The following is a 19,163-nucleotide window of genomic DNA, read 5'->3' as shown; positions in this document are numbered from 1 at the left end:
CAGGGATGACCCGCCATCCAGGAGGTGCCAAGATAAGAGGGAGGGAGGAGGGTGGAGGGGAGTGGAATATGTAGGGAATGGAATGGCTGGGAGTGGTTTCTATGCCTTTTTTTTTGGCTACCCCCCCATGTAAGGGGGAAAAATCCTTTGGTATATGTATGTATGTAAGTCGTTTCAGCTCAAATGAACTCACTTAAATTGTGTAGGTGAGATAGGGGCTTCAGGGTAACAAAATGTATTATACTGAACTCAATTCGATGTATTATGTTATCAACAGATAAAAACTAGAAGTACAGTTATCTATCTATATACCAAGAGGTTTCTCTCTAATAAGAGGGGTAGCCAGCAAAGGCATGTACCCACCCCACTCCCATCTGTTTCCATTTTATCTTAGCTCCTCTTGGATGAAGGCTGACAGTTTCATCCACTTGGCGACCCTCCTCCCTTGTCCTCTCATGCAAAAATGGAGAAGAGGAAAAATCCCTTCGAACTGCGTCAGTTTATAGTACATTCACAACTACTCTCCACTCACGCCTATCTCCTGCCTTCTCCCTTCCCTGATCAACAGGCATTCCCCTCTTTCCCAATGCCCCTTTCGCCCCATCCATCCATCTCTGCCATCCACTCATTTTGCAAGTCTTCCCTTACTCGTTCTTTCCATGTGCCCAAACCATCCCACTATTCTTTCATTCACCCTATCTGCCAGCTCTCTTTCAACCCCCGATCTCCTTTTCACCTCCTCATTTCTCACTTCTTGTAACACCTACAAAGGTTCTCAAACACTCAAACACGCTTACATTTATCCTTTCTGCGTCCCTTAAATTCCAAGTCTCTGTCCCCATACACTATCGAAGGTACAATCACGCATATGTAGATAATGTGTAAGATCTTGCTGTACTGGTTCCAATGCTGTACTTTATTTCAGATAATTATACATTATTGGATACGTTTTTATAGTATCATATATGAGTGAAAGCAGATGTTTTCTTTGAGGGCATGTGTGTGTGTGTGTGTGTGTATTTACCTAGTTGTATTTTACGGGAAGGGGAGCTATGCTCGTGGTGTCCCGTTTTCGTATCTCATTTTATCTAAACTATTTTTAAATTCATGTATTGTTTTTGCACACACCACTTTCTCATCTAACTTGTTCCAACTGTCAATTACTCTGTGAGGAAAGCTGTTCCTTTTCAGGTCTCTTCTATAGCTGTCTTTTTTTATTTTCTTTCCATGTCCTCTTGTATTTCTGTCATCCCATTTTATCAGATTTTCTCTATCAGTAATTTCTATGCCTTTCATGATTCTGTAAATAGCTATCAAATCTCCTCTCTCTCTTCTTTGCTCTAGTGTCTGTAGTTCAAGTTTTGCTAGTCTCTCTTCATATGATAGTTTTGAGAGTGTTGGTGCCAATTTTGTAATTGCTCTTTGTATTCTTTCAAGTTTTTTTTATACATTTTTTTGCACTTGGTGACCATATCGTTGCTGCATATTCCAATCTTGGTCTTATCAGGGTGATTAGAATTTTCTTCACCATTTCTTCATCCAGGTATGTAAATGCCACTTTGATTGTTCTTATTAAATTATAGGTTTCTCCAAAAATCTTATTTATATGTTTCTCAGGTGACATATTATTCATAACAATGACTCCCAGGTCCTTTTCATTTTCTACTTTTTTTTATTCCTTCTTCTCCCAATTTATATGATCCTGTTATTCTGTTTTTACTTTTTCCAAATTCCATTATACTACACTTCTTTGTATTGAACTCCATCTCCCACTTCCTACTCCATTCCTGTACTTAATTAGATCTCTCTGTAGTGATTCACAATCTTCTTCCGTGTTCACTTTTTTCAATAGTTTTGCATCATCTGCAAAGAAGCTCATATAGCTTTCAATTCCTTCATCCATATCATTAATATATATAGCAAACATTATTGGGGCCAGAACTGTTCCTTGTGGAACACCGCTTATTACTTCATCCCATTTTGAGTGTTGGTCTCTTATCACTACTCTCATTTTTCTTTCTTGCAAAAAGTCTTCCATCCAATTTAGCAGTTTGCCCTGTATTCCTCCTTCAGTTTCTAATTTCTTAAGCAACTTCTTATGTGGTACTTTGTCAAAAGCTTTTTTTAGGTCTAGAAATGCACAATCAGCCATCCATCTCTTTCTTGTATTATATCTATTAGCCTTGAATAGAAACATATTAAATTGGTGACGCATGATCGTCCTTGTCTGAATCCAAATTGCCTTGGATTTAGCATGTTGTTTTTTTTTTCTAAATATTTTACCCTTCTATTTTTTACAATTCTTTCACAAATTTTTGCTATTGTACTTGTTAGAGAGACTGGCCTATAGTTGGTAGGGTCTTCTTTATTTCCCCCTTTATATATAGGTACTATATTTGCTTTTTTCCAATCTTCTGGAACTTTACCTTCTTTCAAGGAACTGTTTATTATGCTATGTATTATGTCTGCCAGTTCATTCCTGCATTCTTTCAAAATCCAGTTTGCTATTTCATCTGGTCCATGCGATTTTCTGACACCAAGATTACTCAAGTGTTTCAATATTTCATTCTTTGTTACTTCTATTTCTTTCATAGGGGGGACTTTCTCTTTCCATTCGATCTCTTCAGGTTGTATGTTCTCCCTTGTAAACACTGATTTATTATGTTTGTTCATAATTTCCGCCATTTCAATTTCCTATGTGTATTCAACTCCTCCTTGTCTTAATTTCTCCAAATCTTGTTTGTTTTTCAGTTTGTTGTTTACAAATCTGTAGAATAGTTTTGGTTGATCGTTACATTTTTCTATGACATCTTTTTCATATTTTCTCTTTTCCTCTCTGCACGCTTGTACATATTCATTTCTATAACAAGTATATATTTTCCATTTTTCTGGTCTTTTGTTTTTCTTCCATTTGGTCCAAGCTTTGTCTCTTTTGTCTTTTATCTCCCTACAATTTTTATTGTACCAGCACTTTACATATTCTTTCTTCTTGTTTTTGTCTTGGGACATACTTTTCTACTCCTTTTTTATAGATTTTTGTCAAGATATTCCATTTCTCTTCTACTGTTGTATCTTCTTTGTGTATTCTTTCCCAGTTTTCCTTTTGAAAGAATTCTCTTATTTTATCAAAATTTGTTTTTTCGTACATCAATCTTCCTTTTCTATATTGTTCATTTCTTTTCGTGTATTTTTTCTCATTTAGTTCTAGTTCTATCAATATGTGGTCACTTTTGCTTATTGGTGCCTGGTATTCTATCTTTTCCACTATTTTAGGTTCTGATGTGATTATTAGGTCTAGTCTCGATGGTTCTTCTTCATTTCTATACCTAGTGTTCTCTTGGATCCATTGTGTCATTGTGTGGTCAATAATCATCTCAAGTAGAACATTTCCCCATGAGTCTTCTCCACCCTTTACGGTCATCTCTTCCCAGCATATTTCTTTGCAATTATAGTCGCCCATCATAACTATTCTTCCTCCATCTTCCATTATCTTGTTTAGTGTTATTCTTGTGTCTTCTAACATGCTTTTATGTTCATTCTCTTCCCACAAGGCTGTTTTTGGGGGCACGTAGTTTATTACAAACTTTCTGCTCTTCTTATTTCTATCTTCTACTTCTATCATAATCATCTCTACTCTATTCTTCCCATATGTGACACTTTTCACGTTTATATCCTTCTTAGTCAGAAACATAACTCCACCCCCTTGTTTTATCTCTCTGTTTCTAATCCAATAATTATATGCATTGTGTCCTATGCTGTTGGGTGGTAGTGGACCTTTTAATTTTGTCTCAACAATTCCCATTATGTCCAGATCTTTTTCTTTCAGATATTTGTTCAGTTCATTCAGTCCTGTTATTAATCCATCTATATTTGTGTAGGATACTCTTAACTTTCTGTTATTTCCATTGTATTCTCTGTTTGTTTTGTGTTTCTCTCTGTTATTTTCCATTTCTTCAATTTCATATTCACCTCTCCAGTAGAATTCTTGTTTTTCTGTCTCCGTTCTGGTCTCGTTTTTTTCTTAGCTTCATGTCTTTTCCTTATTTCCTCCTCTCTTTCCTCTTTATTCATTTCCCTTTTTATCCATACCTTTTTATATTGTTCACTTGTTGCTAGTTTCCCTGTTTTGGTTAAGATATTCTCTGCCGTCGTTTGTGACCTGAATTTAATCTTAATTGGTCTGGTCTTGTCTGTACTATATTTCCCGAGCCTGAATTTCTCTTCGATTTGTTTAATTATTTCTGGCTCATCTTCCTGAACTAATTCTAGTAAATTTCTTACTTTTTCATTTTCCTCTTTGGTTCTTGTGGTTCTATCTGGGTTATGTTTCTCTTCCATTCCTAATATAATTATACATTTCTTTCTATCTGCTAAGTCTCTTATTATATTCTCCTTCTGTCTCATCACTTTAATAACTGAGTCTTCAGTTTGTTCTTTCATTTGCTGTTTGATTATGTCAGTAAATGCAACTTTACTGTTTTCTTGAATTTTTTCCAACCCTCCTTGTCCTTATTATTCTCCTTTAAGACTTTATTCTCCTCTTTTACTTCTTTTAACTGTTTTTTTAATTCTTCAATTTCCTTAGTTAAGTTTTTGTTCGCCTTCTCTAGTTCTTCCAATTTTTCAACCCTCTGCACAATGTTGTTAACGTGACCGAACCTAAGCTCCCAGTGCTCGATCATCTTATCGAGCTTCTCTTCTAGTCTTGTCAATCGGGGGGGGGGGTTTGTGTCCCCCCCCACCCTCTTTAAATCCCTGGAAAATATTCTCATCACCTTCTACTGTATTGCTCTTATCTATACTTCTAATCTTTACATTTTTGTTGATTCCGTCCTCTCCAAAGTCATCGTCTTCAGTTCGTCTCTTGTTTACATTTCTCCTAGCTTCCTGGACCATGTCATTCTCTTCCTCATTTCCTTCCATTTCTCTCAATATCCCTTCCCTTCTCCTTCCCTATCACTTCCTCACTATTCCACGAGCACTCCCCTTCCCTATAGATACAAAAAGGCACTTCCTGGATGTTGAGATCCACGTAGTTTTTCCTTTTTCTTTGGAACACCAATTCTCGCCGTCCATTCGGTGAAAGTGTGTGTGTGTGTGTGTGTGTGTGTGTGTGTGTGTGTGTGTGTGTGTGTGTGTTTGTGTGTGTGGCCAGTCGCGTGCATCAAATTCACATCTTGAGTTGACTCGGATGCTCATATGACTCGACAGTGATTGACTTCCCCCCCCCGACAAATTATTCGATTTAGAAATGGTTTATTGTATACATACGAGTGGACATACCTCCACATACTGTTTCTTACTAAAATAACTGATTATACCAGAGTAAATCTGCCTTCACTGAAGTGGTTGACGAATGGAACAGACTTAGTAACCATGCAACGCTGAAACTATCGGTTGTTTTAACAAAAGGTTAGATAACTTTATGGATGGTGATGGGTGGTAATGGACATAGAACTGCGAAGTGTAAGCCTTATGGTCTCTTGCATTCTCCTTCATTATTATGTTCTTATAAAACAATAACACAACCGCAAGCACTTGATATAGTCTAGGGAACTGCTAAACAACAAAACATCACAAGAGAATGGAGAAATATGCTGGAGTTTTGACCATTTGATCTTTGGGGAAAAATGGAAAGGGATTAGCTGAGGTTTGGGAGAACTTTTTCTTCTTTTCGCTCTTTTTTCCGCTTTTCTTCTTTCTTTCTCTTTTTTCTCTCATCATTTTCTCTTTAGTTCTTGGGAATGTAATTATAGATTGAGTTGACACTATCTCTGCTCTCTGAACTTTCTTTCCCAGGGAGATTTTGCTGTCTTAGATGCTGAGGTACAACAGGTACATCATTTAAGTCCAACTCATAACAATCTTGATTCTCATAGTTCTGAACATAGCTCTCATTCTTCGCCTTTTGAGATCCTATGTTTCTCTTAATTTCTCTGTACACCAACACCAGCAGAATCAGAAAGACAACAGCGAGAGCAGCGACAAGAAGGTAAAAATATGGGCTGCTCGTCTCTACTCCGATGGTTGGCGGAGACGCACAGACTTGGAATTCTGAAAATAAAAGTAATATTAGCTGGAAAAGAGGAAAGCGTGTGTATGTGTGCTTGTTATATTAATTGTTTTTACTTAGATATACAGGATAAGAGTTGTGCTCATGAAGTACCGCTTTTAATTTCAATATACAAATGTTTGGATCTACCTAATTGTATTTACCTAGTTTTAGTATACAAGGAACTCCCCCAAGTTATAATACATACATATACCAAGGCTTTTTCCCCCTTCCAAGGGAGGTAGCCACAAAAGGAAAGGCACAAAAACACTCCCACCCATTTCATCCCCAAATACACTCCACACCCCTCCCACCCTTCCTCTCATCTGAGCACCTCCTGGATGACGGGTCATCCCTGAACCCCGCCCACCGCCCTGGGTCAGAAGCAGTGTCGCAAGCCACAGTACATCCACAGCAAGGCCGCTTCATTTAATCGGCGACCCCCCCTCTCCGTCCCCCTTTGCATACAAGGAGAGGACGGGGAGAAATCCCTTCGGGCTGCGTCAAAATTCACTCACACACACTACCCCACCCCGCACCCCACCCCGCCCACTCCTCCTCATGCCGTCACAACATCATCCACACACAACCACTCTCCACTCACCCCTGTCCTCCGTCCTCTCCCTTCCTTCCTCAACAGACATTCCCCTCTTCCCCAAAGCCCCCTTCACCCCATCCATCCACCTCATCCTAGGACGTCCCCTCATGTTCACTCCCTCCACATCTGCCTTCCATACCTCTTTTACTAGTCTTTCGTCACTCATTCTTTCCATGTGTCCAAACCATCCTAATATTCTTTCATCAACCCTCTCTCCCAAATCCTTTTTCACCCCTGTTCTCCTCCTCACCTCCTCATTTCTCACTCTATCTAGCCTAGTAACCCCCACCATACTTCTCAGACACCTCATCTCAAACACATTCAAACTCCTTCTCTCTTCTTCTCTTATGTTCCACGTTTCTGCCCCATACAGTGCTGTTGGCACAATCACTCCTTCATACAGTCTCCTCTTCGCATCCATTCCCAAATGTCTATTTCTCATTACACTCTTTAAACCACCAAGGCATTTACTCGCCAAGTTATAATACTTAGCTTTAAATTCACGTACGGTTCCAATGATAATGATCATTATCATTATCACTGTCATTATCATGATCATGATCATATATCACCATTATTACTACTATTATTGCTATCATTAGCATTATCGTTGTCATTATTGTTATTATCGTTAACTTATCTCCGGATCGTGGGGTGGGTAGTGAGTCCCTTTCACCCGCCCCTGATTCCGTCAGCCTCCCCCCCCTCCCACCACTACCCGATCCCAAACAGTGAAATGAGGACCCTTGGAATGGAACCTGTTACTCACCAGTTGATGTAGGAGGACAAGGAGAAGTAGATGTTGTACAAGGTGAAGGAATGGAGGAAGGGCAAGAAGGGCAATTAGTAGGAAGAGTGCAGTATACCCAGTGAAACAAGTAAGAGATGTCGCTTCCACCTTCGACCATTGCTTTAAAGGTGAGGCTATCCTGCTTACTGTCGGGCGGGTTTGACAGGCTGCAAATAAATTTGGAACCATTATCGCTGTCATTCCAGAAAGTGGCTGTGAAGAGATTCTCGGAGACGTTGAACAGGGCTCTCCTGATCACCCCAAAAGTGAAATCTTCGTTTTGTTCCATCCCTTCCGTTTTGTTTGCGCATGGTTTCCATCCAGCCCTTGAAAAATTCACACTCACTTTCTTCAGGATGTTCCTCCGTTCCCTCACGCTGACGACGATATAATCTTGCGCATCCTTTTGAATGATGAATTTGGTAGTATGTTCCACTTGGGTTTGGCCCATGAGAGCGAATTCGAGTTCCAAAATACCGGAGTTGAAAGGTACGTTGGCGGACGACCGGCCGCTTTCCACATACTCCATCTTGCTACCTAGTGGACACGAGAGGGAGAGTGAGAGAAGTGTGGCAAACGATGATGATGATGATGATGATGATGATGATGATGATGATGATGATGATGATGATGATGATGATGATGATGATGATGATGATGATGATGATGATGATGATGATGATGATGATGATGATGATGATGATGATGACGACGACGATGATGATGATGATGATGATGATGATGATGATGATGATGTCACAGAAAAAATTCACTGAATAAAGTGACAGAAAAAGGCCTCATGTAAAAAGTCACAAAAAATCAAATGGAAAAATACAGTAAAAAGTCACACAAGAAGTCACAGGAAAAAATCAGAGAATTCACAAAAATAACAAGAAAGTCTCTAAAACACACACACACACACACACACACACACACACACACACACACACACACACACACACACACACACACATACACACACATCGATGGCGCAGAGGTAGCGTTCGCAACTGCTGCTACAGCGGTCCGAGTTCAAATCCCGCCCAGGGCTGAAATAATTTCAGTATCGCTGCGCTGTGAGTCGTTACTCCAATTCTCGTGGGCGGGGAGTTGGGTGTGTGTGTATGCGCGTAAAGTCACAGTATTACCCATAGATCGGTCATATATGAGCTCTGAGCTCTCTTCCGGGAGGGAAAAAAATAGTTGTCGATCACGAGTCCAACGCGTGATCCAAAAACATGGTGAATTACACAGAAAGAGGGACAGAAAAAATCAGAGAGAGAGAAAAAAAAATCACAAGAAAAAAGTAAGAGGAAAATGAAATGTAAGGAGAAAATCAAAGATAAAAGATTTGGGCAATGTTTCTGTGTCTTTCTTTAATAGAATTATTGAGAGGTGATGCAAAGTAGGGAGGTTCGGCATTTTCACCATGTAAATTAACTAGTGAATGAGTCAAATGTTGTGAATTTGAAATGGAGTGAGACGATCTCACTTGCACTGTTGTACACTTCCCTGAGTCAATTCAACGATGTGTCTAATATTCATATATATTTAACTTTTCTTAGTTCGTCATTTATCTTTTCAATATATGACACAAAAGTGATTTTACATTTGGAGATTGGAAAAACAGAATATTGTAAAAGAAGTCGTTTGTACTCAAATTCACTAGAGTTGCGTTTATGTGGCCGGGCTGTATAGTATCTTGTTTGAATAATTTGACTGATTTTTTTTTTCTTTTTTCTTTTTTTGTACATAATATAGGAACTAGAAATACTTATAAATACGTAGTACATGAATTATTATTTTTTTGTATATGCATACAGTATTTGAATTATTTGGGATTCAGCAAATCACCTGTAGATATTAATGTCGATATTTCAAGGAACGCCGTCATTACTCCGAGAAAAAAAAAAAAAAAAAATGGTAATACATAGAAATTCATCTAATTTTAATCTAAGGATAATCAGCAGAAAGAATATACATTAGGAGTTTAGGTCGACAAAAAACATACTGTTTGTTGTTTCAAATCCAGGTGAACAGTGCAATCCATACCAAAATCACGGTTACGAAAAACTATTAAAATCAACCGTCAGAGTTCGCGTTCGAATTTAAAATTAGTTTTCGAATTATTAATGTTAATGGTAATATTATACCTAAAAAGATTATTGGAATTAGTAGTAGTACAGTGCAGTATAGGTAAGATGGGCGAGAGGGGGGGGGGAGGAGGGATTTGGAGGGTTAGTGTAAGGAAAGAATGAAATGGAAGAAAGTTAGAGATATGATAGGTGTGGGGCAGACCCAATTGCTCGGTTATTTTTGTTTTATTCTACCTCACTCTATATATGTTTGATAATCTAAATAAGTGTATATTTTAGACTGATTATGCAAATAATATAAAACTAAAAGTCAAAGCAGGTAATATGATACATATGTGTATTCAAATTATTTAGGTAATTTTTTCCGTCGAGTCTTTTTCCCTAACTGATATTATGACTTTCTCTGTGACTTTATTATCGGTCACGCAGTATACATCCCTTATCGCATCCAGGGATAAGGCCCTGCTCACACTAGCAGTTTCAATCGGTGCGGATCAATTACAATGTAAATCAGTGGAGGCGTTCACTCACAACCGCGCATTTTCCCCTTGACTATGCGGTACCGCTGCGGTCTCATCTCGATTCAAACCACTATTTATCGGCTGAAAGAAACCTGCACAGCAAAGCTATAGCGATAATCCCATACCACACTCCTGGTCATATGGCCATTTCCCGAAGGTTGAGTGTGGTTTGAATTTTCCGCCAAAATCATCGGAAATTTAAAATTCCCGGCTCTGTGCAGGCATGCGCATTGTCGACCCCACCTCCCCCTCCCTATCCCCTCCCTTCTTACCCGGCTAGCTCGAGCCGGACGTCGCGTCACTTAGATCGCGGAAACGGGACCGAGTGGTTAACTCGCTGCCCACATGGGAGCAGGCGGTCCCGTTTCCTGCTGGTTAATCGTCTGTTAGTTTTATCGCTTTCCGCTTGGCTGCTGGTTTGTCTCATTCTTCGACTTTGATTTTATACGAGCACAATCCGTCCCCGTCTTCGAGCCGTCCCTGGTAAACAACCCGGGTCCTCTCGGAGGACAGGGGACGTGTCTTATGGTACGGAGTGTGGCGCCCCCCAGGGTCATCAGGCCTTTCGGCAGCGCCATACCTCTGACCATCATCGGTCCTCTATTGCCTCACGGTTTGTATCAGGCCCTAGGCGTAGACTTTGACCATATACGATCGCAATCCGTCCCCGTCTTCAGGCCGTCCGTGGTAAGAACCCGGGCCTCTCGGAAGACAGGGGGACGTGTCTTATGGTACGGAGGGTGGCGCCCCCCAGGGTCATCAGGCCTCTCGGCAGCGCCATACCTCCGACCATCATCGGTCCTCTATTGCCTCACGGTTTGTTTCAGGCCCTAGGCGTAGACTATGACCATATACGATCGCAATACGTCCCCGTCTCCAGGCCGTCCGTGGTAAGAACCCGGGCCTCTTTGAAGACGGGGGGGACGTGTCTTATGGTACGGAGTGTGGCGCCCCCCAGGGTCATCAGGCCTCTCGGCAGCGCCATACCTCTGACCATCATCGGTCCTCTATTGCCTCACGGTTTGTATCAGGCCCTAGGCGTAGACTTTGACCATATACGATCGCAATACGTCCCCGTCTCCAGGCCGTCCGTGGTAAGAACCCGGGCCTCTTTGAAGACAGGGGGACGTGTCTTATGGTACGGAGTGTGGCGCCCCCCAGGGTCATCAGGCCTCTCGGCAGCCCCAAACCTCCGGTCATCAATGGTCCTCTAACAGCCTCATAGCTTGCTTCGTCAGGCCCTAGGCGTAGACTTTGACCTTATACGATCGTAATCCGTTCCCCATACGTCTTCGGGTCGTCCGCGGTAAGAACCCGGGCCTCTCGGAAGAGAGGGGGACGTGTCCTATGGTACGGAGGGGGTGCCCCCGAGGGTCATCAGGCCTCTCGGCAGCCCCATACATCCGACCAATAATGGTCCTCTAACGCCTTAATGGCTCCCTTTGTGAGGCCCTAGGCGTAGACTTTGACCTTTTCCACTCGTAATCCGTTCCCCATACGTCTTCGAGTCGTACGTGGTAAGAATCCGGGCCTCTCGGAGGACAAGGGGACGTGTCCTATGATACGGAGGGTGACGCCCCGAGGGTCATCAGGCCTCGGCAGCCCCATACCTTCGACTAATAATGGTCCTTTAACGCCTTATAACTTTCTTTGTCAGGCCCTAGGGGTAGACTTTGACCTTTTCCACTCGTACTCCGTTCCCCATGCGTCCTCAAGTCGTCCGTGGTAAGAACCCGGGCCTCTTGGAGGACAAGGGGACGTGTCTTATGATACGGAGGGTGGCTCCCCGAGGATCATCAGGCCTCGGCAGCCCCATACCTCCGAGCTTCAATTGTCTTCTAACGCCTCACGGCACCACCCTCCTTCCAGGTTTCTTAAAAAAAAAAAAAAAAAAAAAAAACACCACCCAGCCCTTCTCATGAGCCACAGCCAACCTCTTATCAACTTCACTTGGCTTGAGTTTAAAGATGACTTACCTGATGTTCCACCCCCAAGTAAAACACAAAAGAACTTTAGACTTAGGGAGTCTAGTGTTAGTTAAAATGAGTATAAATTAGTTCAAAGAAACTACAATCATTTAGTGTAATGAGAAGAGGAAAATCAGTTTTAAATAGTACAGTTTAAGTTGGCGCAAAGTGCTAGGTATTACATAAATAAAATGCCTTGACCTTGGAGAAAAAAAAAAAAAAACAGGTCGAAATAGACATGACTTCTCCTATTCAACTTAAGCTAATCTATAGTCATGATGGTCAAGAACTTTACCATGTTGAAATTAATTTCAACGCTCACTGTGACTCAGGTCGAAATGACCATGACTTTTCCTATTCAACTTGAGCTAATCTACAGTCATGATGGTCGAGAATTTTACCATGTTAAAATTAATTTCGACGCTCACCGTGACTCAGGTGGAAATGGACATGACTTTTCCTATTCAACTTAATTTAATCTACAGTCATGATGGTCGAGAATTTTACCATGTTAAAATTAATTTCGACGCTCACTGTGACTTAGGTCGAAATGACCATGACTTTTCCTATTCAACTTAAGCTAATCTGTAGTCATGATGGTCAAGAATTTTACCATGTTAAACTAATTCAACGCCCACTGTGACTCAGGTCAACATGAACATGACTTTTCCTATTCAACTTAATTTAATCTACAGTCATGATGGTCGAGAATTTTACCATGTTAAAATTAATTTCGACGCTCACTGTGACTTAGGTCGAAATGAACATGACTTTTCCTATTCAACTTAATTTAATCTACAGTCATGATGGTCCAGAATTTTACCATGTCAAAATTTATTTCAACGCTCACTGTGACTCAGTGATGTCACGGTATGATAAGATGACGTCATTGTGATAAATTGACGTCACCATGTAGTCCTATGACGTCAATTTGTGTCCCTGTGACGTCACGAGACGATCCTATGGCGCCATGATCAATCCGGTGACGTCACAGTATAATCACATGATGTCACTAGGTATTAAACATATAGAAGTCCGCTTGTGGGTGATGAGACGTCACAAATTGCCATAGCACACTATTGGATGAAGACGCTCGCCACGGGCTCCGAGAACTTCCCGCGGGAAGACTTGGGGTGAGTTGGATACATACCGAGGGTCCAGGCCCGTCTTCGTGGGAGACGCTCAGGGAACGTCTTCACCCAGGACGAAGCCTCTTGACTAACGCCCACGGACGAGGTCGCTCGGAAACGAACTTGGCCTCGCATACTCCCTTTCGGTTTCTCGCTTACCCCGAGGATCTTCACGAAACTAGTGAGAGTGGTAGGCGTACGTTGGACGGAAGCAAGCGTCTCCACACTCATGTTCCTAGACGGCTAGTTGATGCATTTGCCCACCGGGGAGGGTGCATCGGCCGACATCTCAGTGGCTCTGAGTGTGTTGGCGGACGTGGAGTTCGGGGTGGACTGGGACGGGTCTGCCCTTGCTCCCACACAGAGACTTTATTGGCTCGGGATTGAGTGGGACACAGTAAGCGTCCTTCGGGTGCTCCCCTGCGCCAAAAGAGCGTGCTTCTCTCACACGTCCTCCCTCCTTCGGTGGCGGGGGGGGGGGGGGGCTCAACTTCGCGACCCCGGCCCTTCCACTGAGCCGCTTGGGGCGCCGACGGCTGGTACGGGAGGTCGACAGGAGCATACTGCTTCTCCCGCGTGACCTGCCCGGGCCGATACCCTCAGCACTCCACAGGTTGTTGCGTCCCTGGCTTCGGTCGGGGGCCCTACGCCGGTCGCTGGAGTTTCTCCGCACCCACTCTGTGGAGCGGGTGCGGGACCTAGGGACTGGACATCGACGACTCCCTTGGGGACACGGTGTCTCTACCACTCGGTCGCCCCTGTCCCATGTGTCGCCATGGAAACGGCTCCACCCCTCTCATCTCAAAAAAGTGGAGGGGGCAAAGGGCGACCGAGGAGTGGGGAGGGGCCAGGAACCGTTGAACAGGATACAAATTTCGTATAATTTACGGATTGTGTGAACAGTGCAATGTTGTGCATGTCACATTCTTCGGCGTGGGTACTTGACGTTTCTGTCTCCCCTCTACTGAGTGATAAAATGAATAAGTCTCCCATAGGAAAGACACACGTAATAACGGTTTGATTCAGGCTTCACCTCTCCTCCCACCTGTCCTCGTCTCATGCATAGCTTCGCTGTGCAGGTTTCTTTCAGCCGATAATATTTCTTTGTCGCGGCTCGTGCCGCTTAAATTCTTCTTATCGGCTTAAGAAACCTGCACAGATTTAGGGTCCCTCCCTCCTCCCACAGGCGAAGCCTTCATTTCTCATTGAAGTGACGCGACGTCCGGCTCGAGCTAGCCGGGTAAGAAGGGAGGGGATAGGGAGGGGGAGGTGGGGTCGACAATGCGCATGCCTGCACAGAGCCGGGAATTTTAAATTTCCGATGATTTTGGCGGAAAATTCAAACCACACTCAACCTTCGGGAAATGGCCATATGACCAGGAGTGTGGTATGGGATTATCGCTATAGCTTCGCTGTGCAGGTTTCTTAAGCCGATAAGAAGAATTTAAGCGGCACGAGCCGCGACAAAGAAATATTTCAATTTTTCCTGCCCCGTACCGACTCGTCACTGGGCAGTGGTGGGTGATTTCAACCGCCGCACCAACTTCTGAGAAGACGCCTTACTGTTGCCTCACATCTGAACTCAACTGATATGGTTCTCTTCAAGGATAGTTCAGTGGGAATGGACAGGAAATGCGTGGCTACGTTTCGTAGGCGGAGGACTGGAAGCGCTTGCTGTCCGCAACATAAGGTTGGTCAACCAACGGTATATGAGGGAAAGATCAGGCACCTTCAAGACGAAATAGATCACATCATTACATTTAAGATAGTTAATTTCCCTACTGGTATCATCGCCCGAGCTCTACATAAAAAAAAAAAAAAAAAAAAAAAAAAAAAAAAAAAAAAAAAAAAAAAAAAAAAAAAAAAAAAAAAAAAAAAAAAAAAAAAAAAAAAAAAAAAAAAAAAAAAAAGAACCCCATATCAAGAAAAAAAAATCTCATTATAGCACCATCATATATATATATATATATACTGTATATATATATATATATATATATATATATATATATACACATGTTGTATCTCTTGGTTCTGTTTTGTGGGGTTTTCTTAGTTGTTAATTTTGCCCTCTTCACTTTTCCTGTTACCAAATCATGATCACTGTCACAGTCTGCTCCCCTGTAGGATCGTGTATCTTGTAATGCACTTCTATGTTTCCTTCGTATTAGTATGTGATCTATTTGGTTCTTTGTTGCTCCATCTGGGGATGCCAATGTTTGTTTGTGTCTAACTTATGTTGGAATAGGGTGCCACCAATCACCATAACATTTGAGAGTGTAAAAGAGGCCAATCGTACTCCATTTCCGTTGCTGATCGTATGTAGACTTTGTCTACCATCTAATTGAAGGTGGGGAGGAAGAGGAAGAGGATATCGACTACAAATTAAAGAAAATTGAAGAGGTTGTACATAAAGCTGCTGAGGAGTATGTAGGATACATAACACTATTTAGAAGAAAACATGGGTATGATAAAGAATGTAAGGAGGCATCAAAAGAATGTAGAAGAATTAGAGAAAACCTAATGCAAAACTCATTAGACTTAAGATTAGCAGAAAGTTTATAAGAGAGTAGGAGGAGTACCAAGAGATTATTTAGTGTTTTAGACATAAGAAACAGGAGGACCTGGATAGAGAAGTAGATGAAATAGAAAGTAATATAAACGAGGGTAGAGTGAAAGAACACCATAAGAAGCTGAGAGCTGTAAAGAAAAGTTTTCAAGCTGGAAATTGGATGATTAAAGGACCAGGTGGAGATGTGCCATGTGGGGAACACGGAGTCATGGAACAGTGGCAGAAGTATTTTTATGAGTTGCTAAACAAACCGTACCCGGCTCACCCAATCCAGGCTGCACAAGTAATAAATACAGATCCTATTGAAGAAATAAAGATGGTCATACAGGAATTAAAAGATGGAATAGCTCCAGGTTGTGATGAAATACCAGCAGAACTGCTAAAAAAGGGGGGGAAAGTGCTGGAAAAAGAAATTTATGAATTGATCAAAAGAAATATGGAATAAGGAAAAATTACCAACAAAATGGCAAAGGGGGGTAATTGTTTCAATTTATAAGAAAGTAAGCAAACTAGAGTGTGCCAATTATAGGGGAATAAGCCCACTAGCCTATGTGTGTTATACAAAGTATACACAAGAATTCTAATGAAGTGGCTTAAACCATACACAGAACAGGAGTTGGGGCAATATCAGTGTGGATTTAGGCGAAACAGATCAACTACAGATCATGTTCTCACAGTCCGCCAACTAATGGAGAGATATTACGAATATGGTAAGACCCTATATCAGTTATTTGTAGATTTCAAACAAGCATATGATAGTGTGCACAGACCATCAATGTGGCACATAATGGCAGAACTCAATATTCCAGTTAAATTAATATCCCTCATTAAAACGTGCTACATAGGAAGCAGATGCACAGTAAGAGTTGGAAGGAAAGAGATGGTAAGTTTCAATATACACAGTGACCTTATGTAGGGATGTATGCTGTCGCCTTTACTATTTAATCTTGCACTGAAGAAAGCAGTCAGGCAGATTACCAACTATCCAGGTGTACCTAAGTTATCCAATGGTCAGATAACCTTACGCCGATGATGTGGATGTGGTGGCCGAGACTGTGGAGGAAATTAACGAGATCTTTACAGTATTCCAGAGAACAGCAGAACAGATAGGCCTAAAATGCAAAGAGCAGAAAACGGACATTAAGAAACTAAGAAATGGCAATTATACACCAGGAGAAGAGCAAGTTGGATCACTAAGTGTGAAGAAAGTGGATAAGTTCAAGTACCTGGGATCCATTGCCAGTGAGAGAAATGAATTGGACATAGAAATAAACGAACGAATAGCTGTAGGAAATAGATGTTACCATGCCCTGACATCTGTAATGAAGAGTCGGACCATCAGCAGAAGAACTGAGATAAGAACATATAACATTGTAATAAAACCAATAGTTCTATACGGATATGAGACATGGACACTGACAAAAGAAAGGGAGAAGAAACTGGATTTTTTAAACAATATCCTGAGAAGAATCCTCGGCCCAGCATATGATGAAGAAGAAGGGAAATGGAGACGAAGGCATAACAGAGAAATTAGAAATCAGACTGGACAACCGTACATTCAGGTTGAAGTACGGGGTAGAGGAGCAAGGTGGGCTGAACACTGCGTCCGAATGGAGGCAGACTACCAAGGACGGTGATGGAAGGAGGAGTAGAGGACAGACGACCATTAGGGTGACCCAGGTACAGATGGATGGATGGAGTAAGGAAGGACGTGGAGAGGGTGGCATCAAGAGAGTACTGGAAAAAATTGACAGAGGATAGAACCATCTGGAGAGGCATAGTGAAAGCGGTGAAGGGCCGTCCGGCCTGACAACCAACATAGTAAGTATATACTGTATATATGTATATATATATATACATATATATATATAGATATATATATATATATATATATATATATATATATATATATATATGTTAAGAGTAGTCACGACCAGTCCTTACCCCTTCGCCTCACCTCTTCTCGGCGTCTCACGACCTTCTGACCCCCAAGTGGACCCATGGGACACACTCGCATTTGCCCAGCTGCAACGCGACCCGGAGCTTCCTTGAGGCCCACGGATGGAACAAAGCCTCCTTGAGGGACTCGCTCGTGGGGCGCCAGGATGACTAGCCAGCCCTAGGATCTGCCACGTGACCATCACAAAGCCTCCTTCAGGAAGCTCACGTGCAATGCCACCATCGGTCCGCTATGGCTGGCCTGCAGTTCTGCCGACCACGTGACTGAACAACTGAATCATTGGAGAACGCACACCCTCTGTCTTCGTGAGTCACTGGTATCAAAATGTTTTGCCTCCGGCTTTTCCACGCAGTACATGTGAACTCATGCCAATTAGGATAACAGGTCATGACCTGCCCGTATATACAAGTAAACAGTCTTCTCCTAGTCATCTTTTTTATGTCCGCATCGTCTAACCACTTGAACAGGAATTCATATATTACGTCCTTTTCCTCTCTGTCTTTATACTCTACACAGAACCCCACTTTATTAACTGTATAACGTCTCGGTTGCTGAAGCCTTTTCAAGTGCACAGACCCAGAATGCAACACTAGGACAGGGCATCCCACGGGGTGTCCCTTCCTCACCCATTCCGAGATGCATTAAGAGCTTAGAGGCTGTATTCTGGTGTTTAACAAGCGAAACTTTGTACAGTTAATAAAAGTCCCACCCTCACATGGCGTCTCAAAAAATGAATGGGGTTCTTCATGTGTAGAATATAAAAACGGGAAAAGTCACACACACACACACACACACACACACACACACACACACACACACACACACACACACACACACACACACACACACACACACAGGAGGAATACAAGGGAACCTACTAAAAATGGATGGAGGACTTCCTGACGGGTAGAAAGATGAGAGTAGTGCTCAGAGAAAAATATTCAGATTGCAAAGAGGTGATCAGTGGAGTACCGCAAGGATCTGTATTGGCACCAATAATGTTTGCTATTTATGTGAATGACATGGACGAGGATGTGAATTATTACATGAGCTTCTTTGCAGACGACGCCAAACTGTTAAGGAAAGTAGAAACTGATAAGGACTATGAAGCACTGCAGGAAGACCTGAATAAGGTATGGAACTGGAGTCAGAAATGGGAAGTGGACTTTAATACTAAGAAGTGTAGCATAATGGAGTTTGGAAAAAGCAAAAACAGAATATCAGAAAAATATACAATTGGAACCAAGGAAGTAAAGAAGGTAGGATCCGAAAAAGATTTGGGGGTAATTATCATAAACGACTTGTCCTATGATAAACAGATTAACAAAATTGTCGGGGAGACTTACAACTTGCTAAGATTAAAAGTGGCATTTGCATACTTGGACGAAAACATGATAAAAAAAATATTGGTTACATTGATAAGGCCTAGACTAGAGTATGCGGCGACATTGTGGTCACCCAGTACCAAAAAGAATATAAA

The 19,163-nt window shown here is 42.0% G+C and overlaps 1 protein-coding gene across 1 annotated transcript in view; it reads right to left on the bottom strand.

Moving 5' to 3' along the window:
• Window positions 1–5,731: 5,731 nt before the first annotated feature.
• LOC143035318 (uncharacterized) overlaps window positions 5,732–19,163 on the bottom strand; it is a 15,782-nt gene continuing 2,350 nt past the window's right edge. The window contains exons 2-3 of the mRNA XM_076202255.1: window positions 7,420–7,977; window positions 5,732–6,054 (exon numbers count right to left, since the gene is read on the bottom strand). Coding sequence (XP_076058370.1) covers window positions 5,732–6,054; window positions 7,420–7,977 — 881 coding nt within the window. The remainder of the gene's footprint in view (window positions 6,055–7,419; window positions 7,978–19,163) is intronic.

Source organism: Oratosquilla oratoria, chromosome 18, assembly GCF_046742065.1.
Source record: "Oratosquilla oratoria isolate Oo_2021 chromosome 18, ASM4674206v1, whole genome shotgun sequence".
Lineage (NCBI taxonomy): Eukaryota > Metazoa > Arthropoda > Malacostraca > Stomatopoda > Squillidae > Oratosquilla > Oratosquilla oratoria.
The sequence above is the reverse complement of the archived record's forward strand: the minus strand, read 5'-3'. Positions and strand labels throughout refer to the sequence as shown.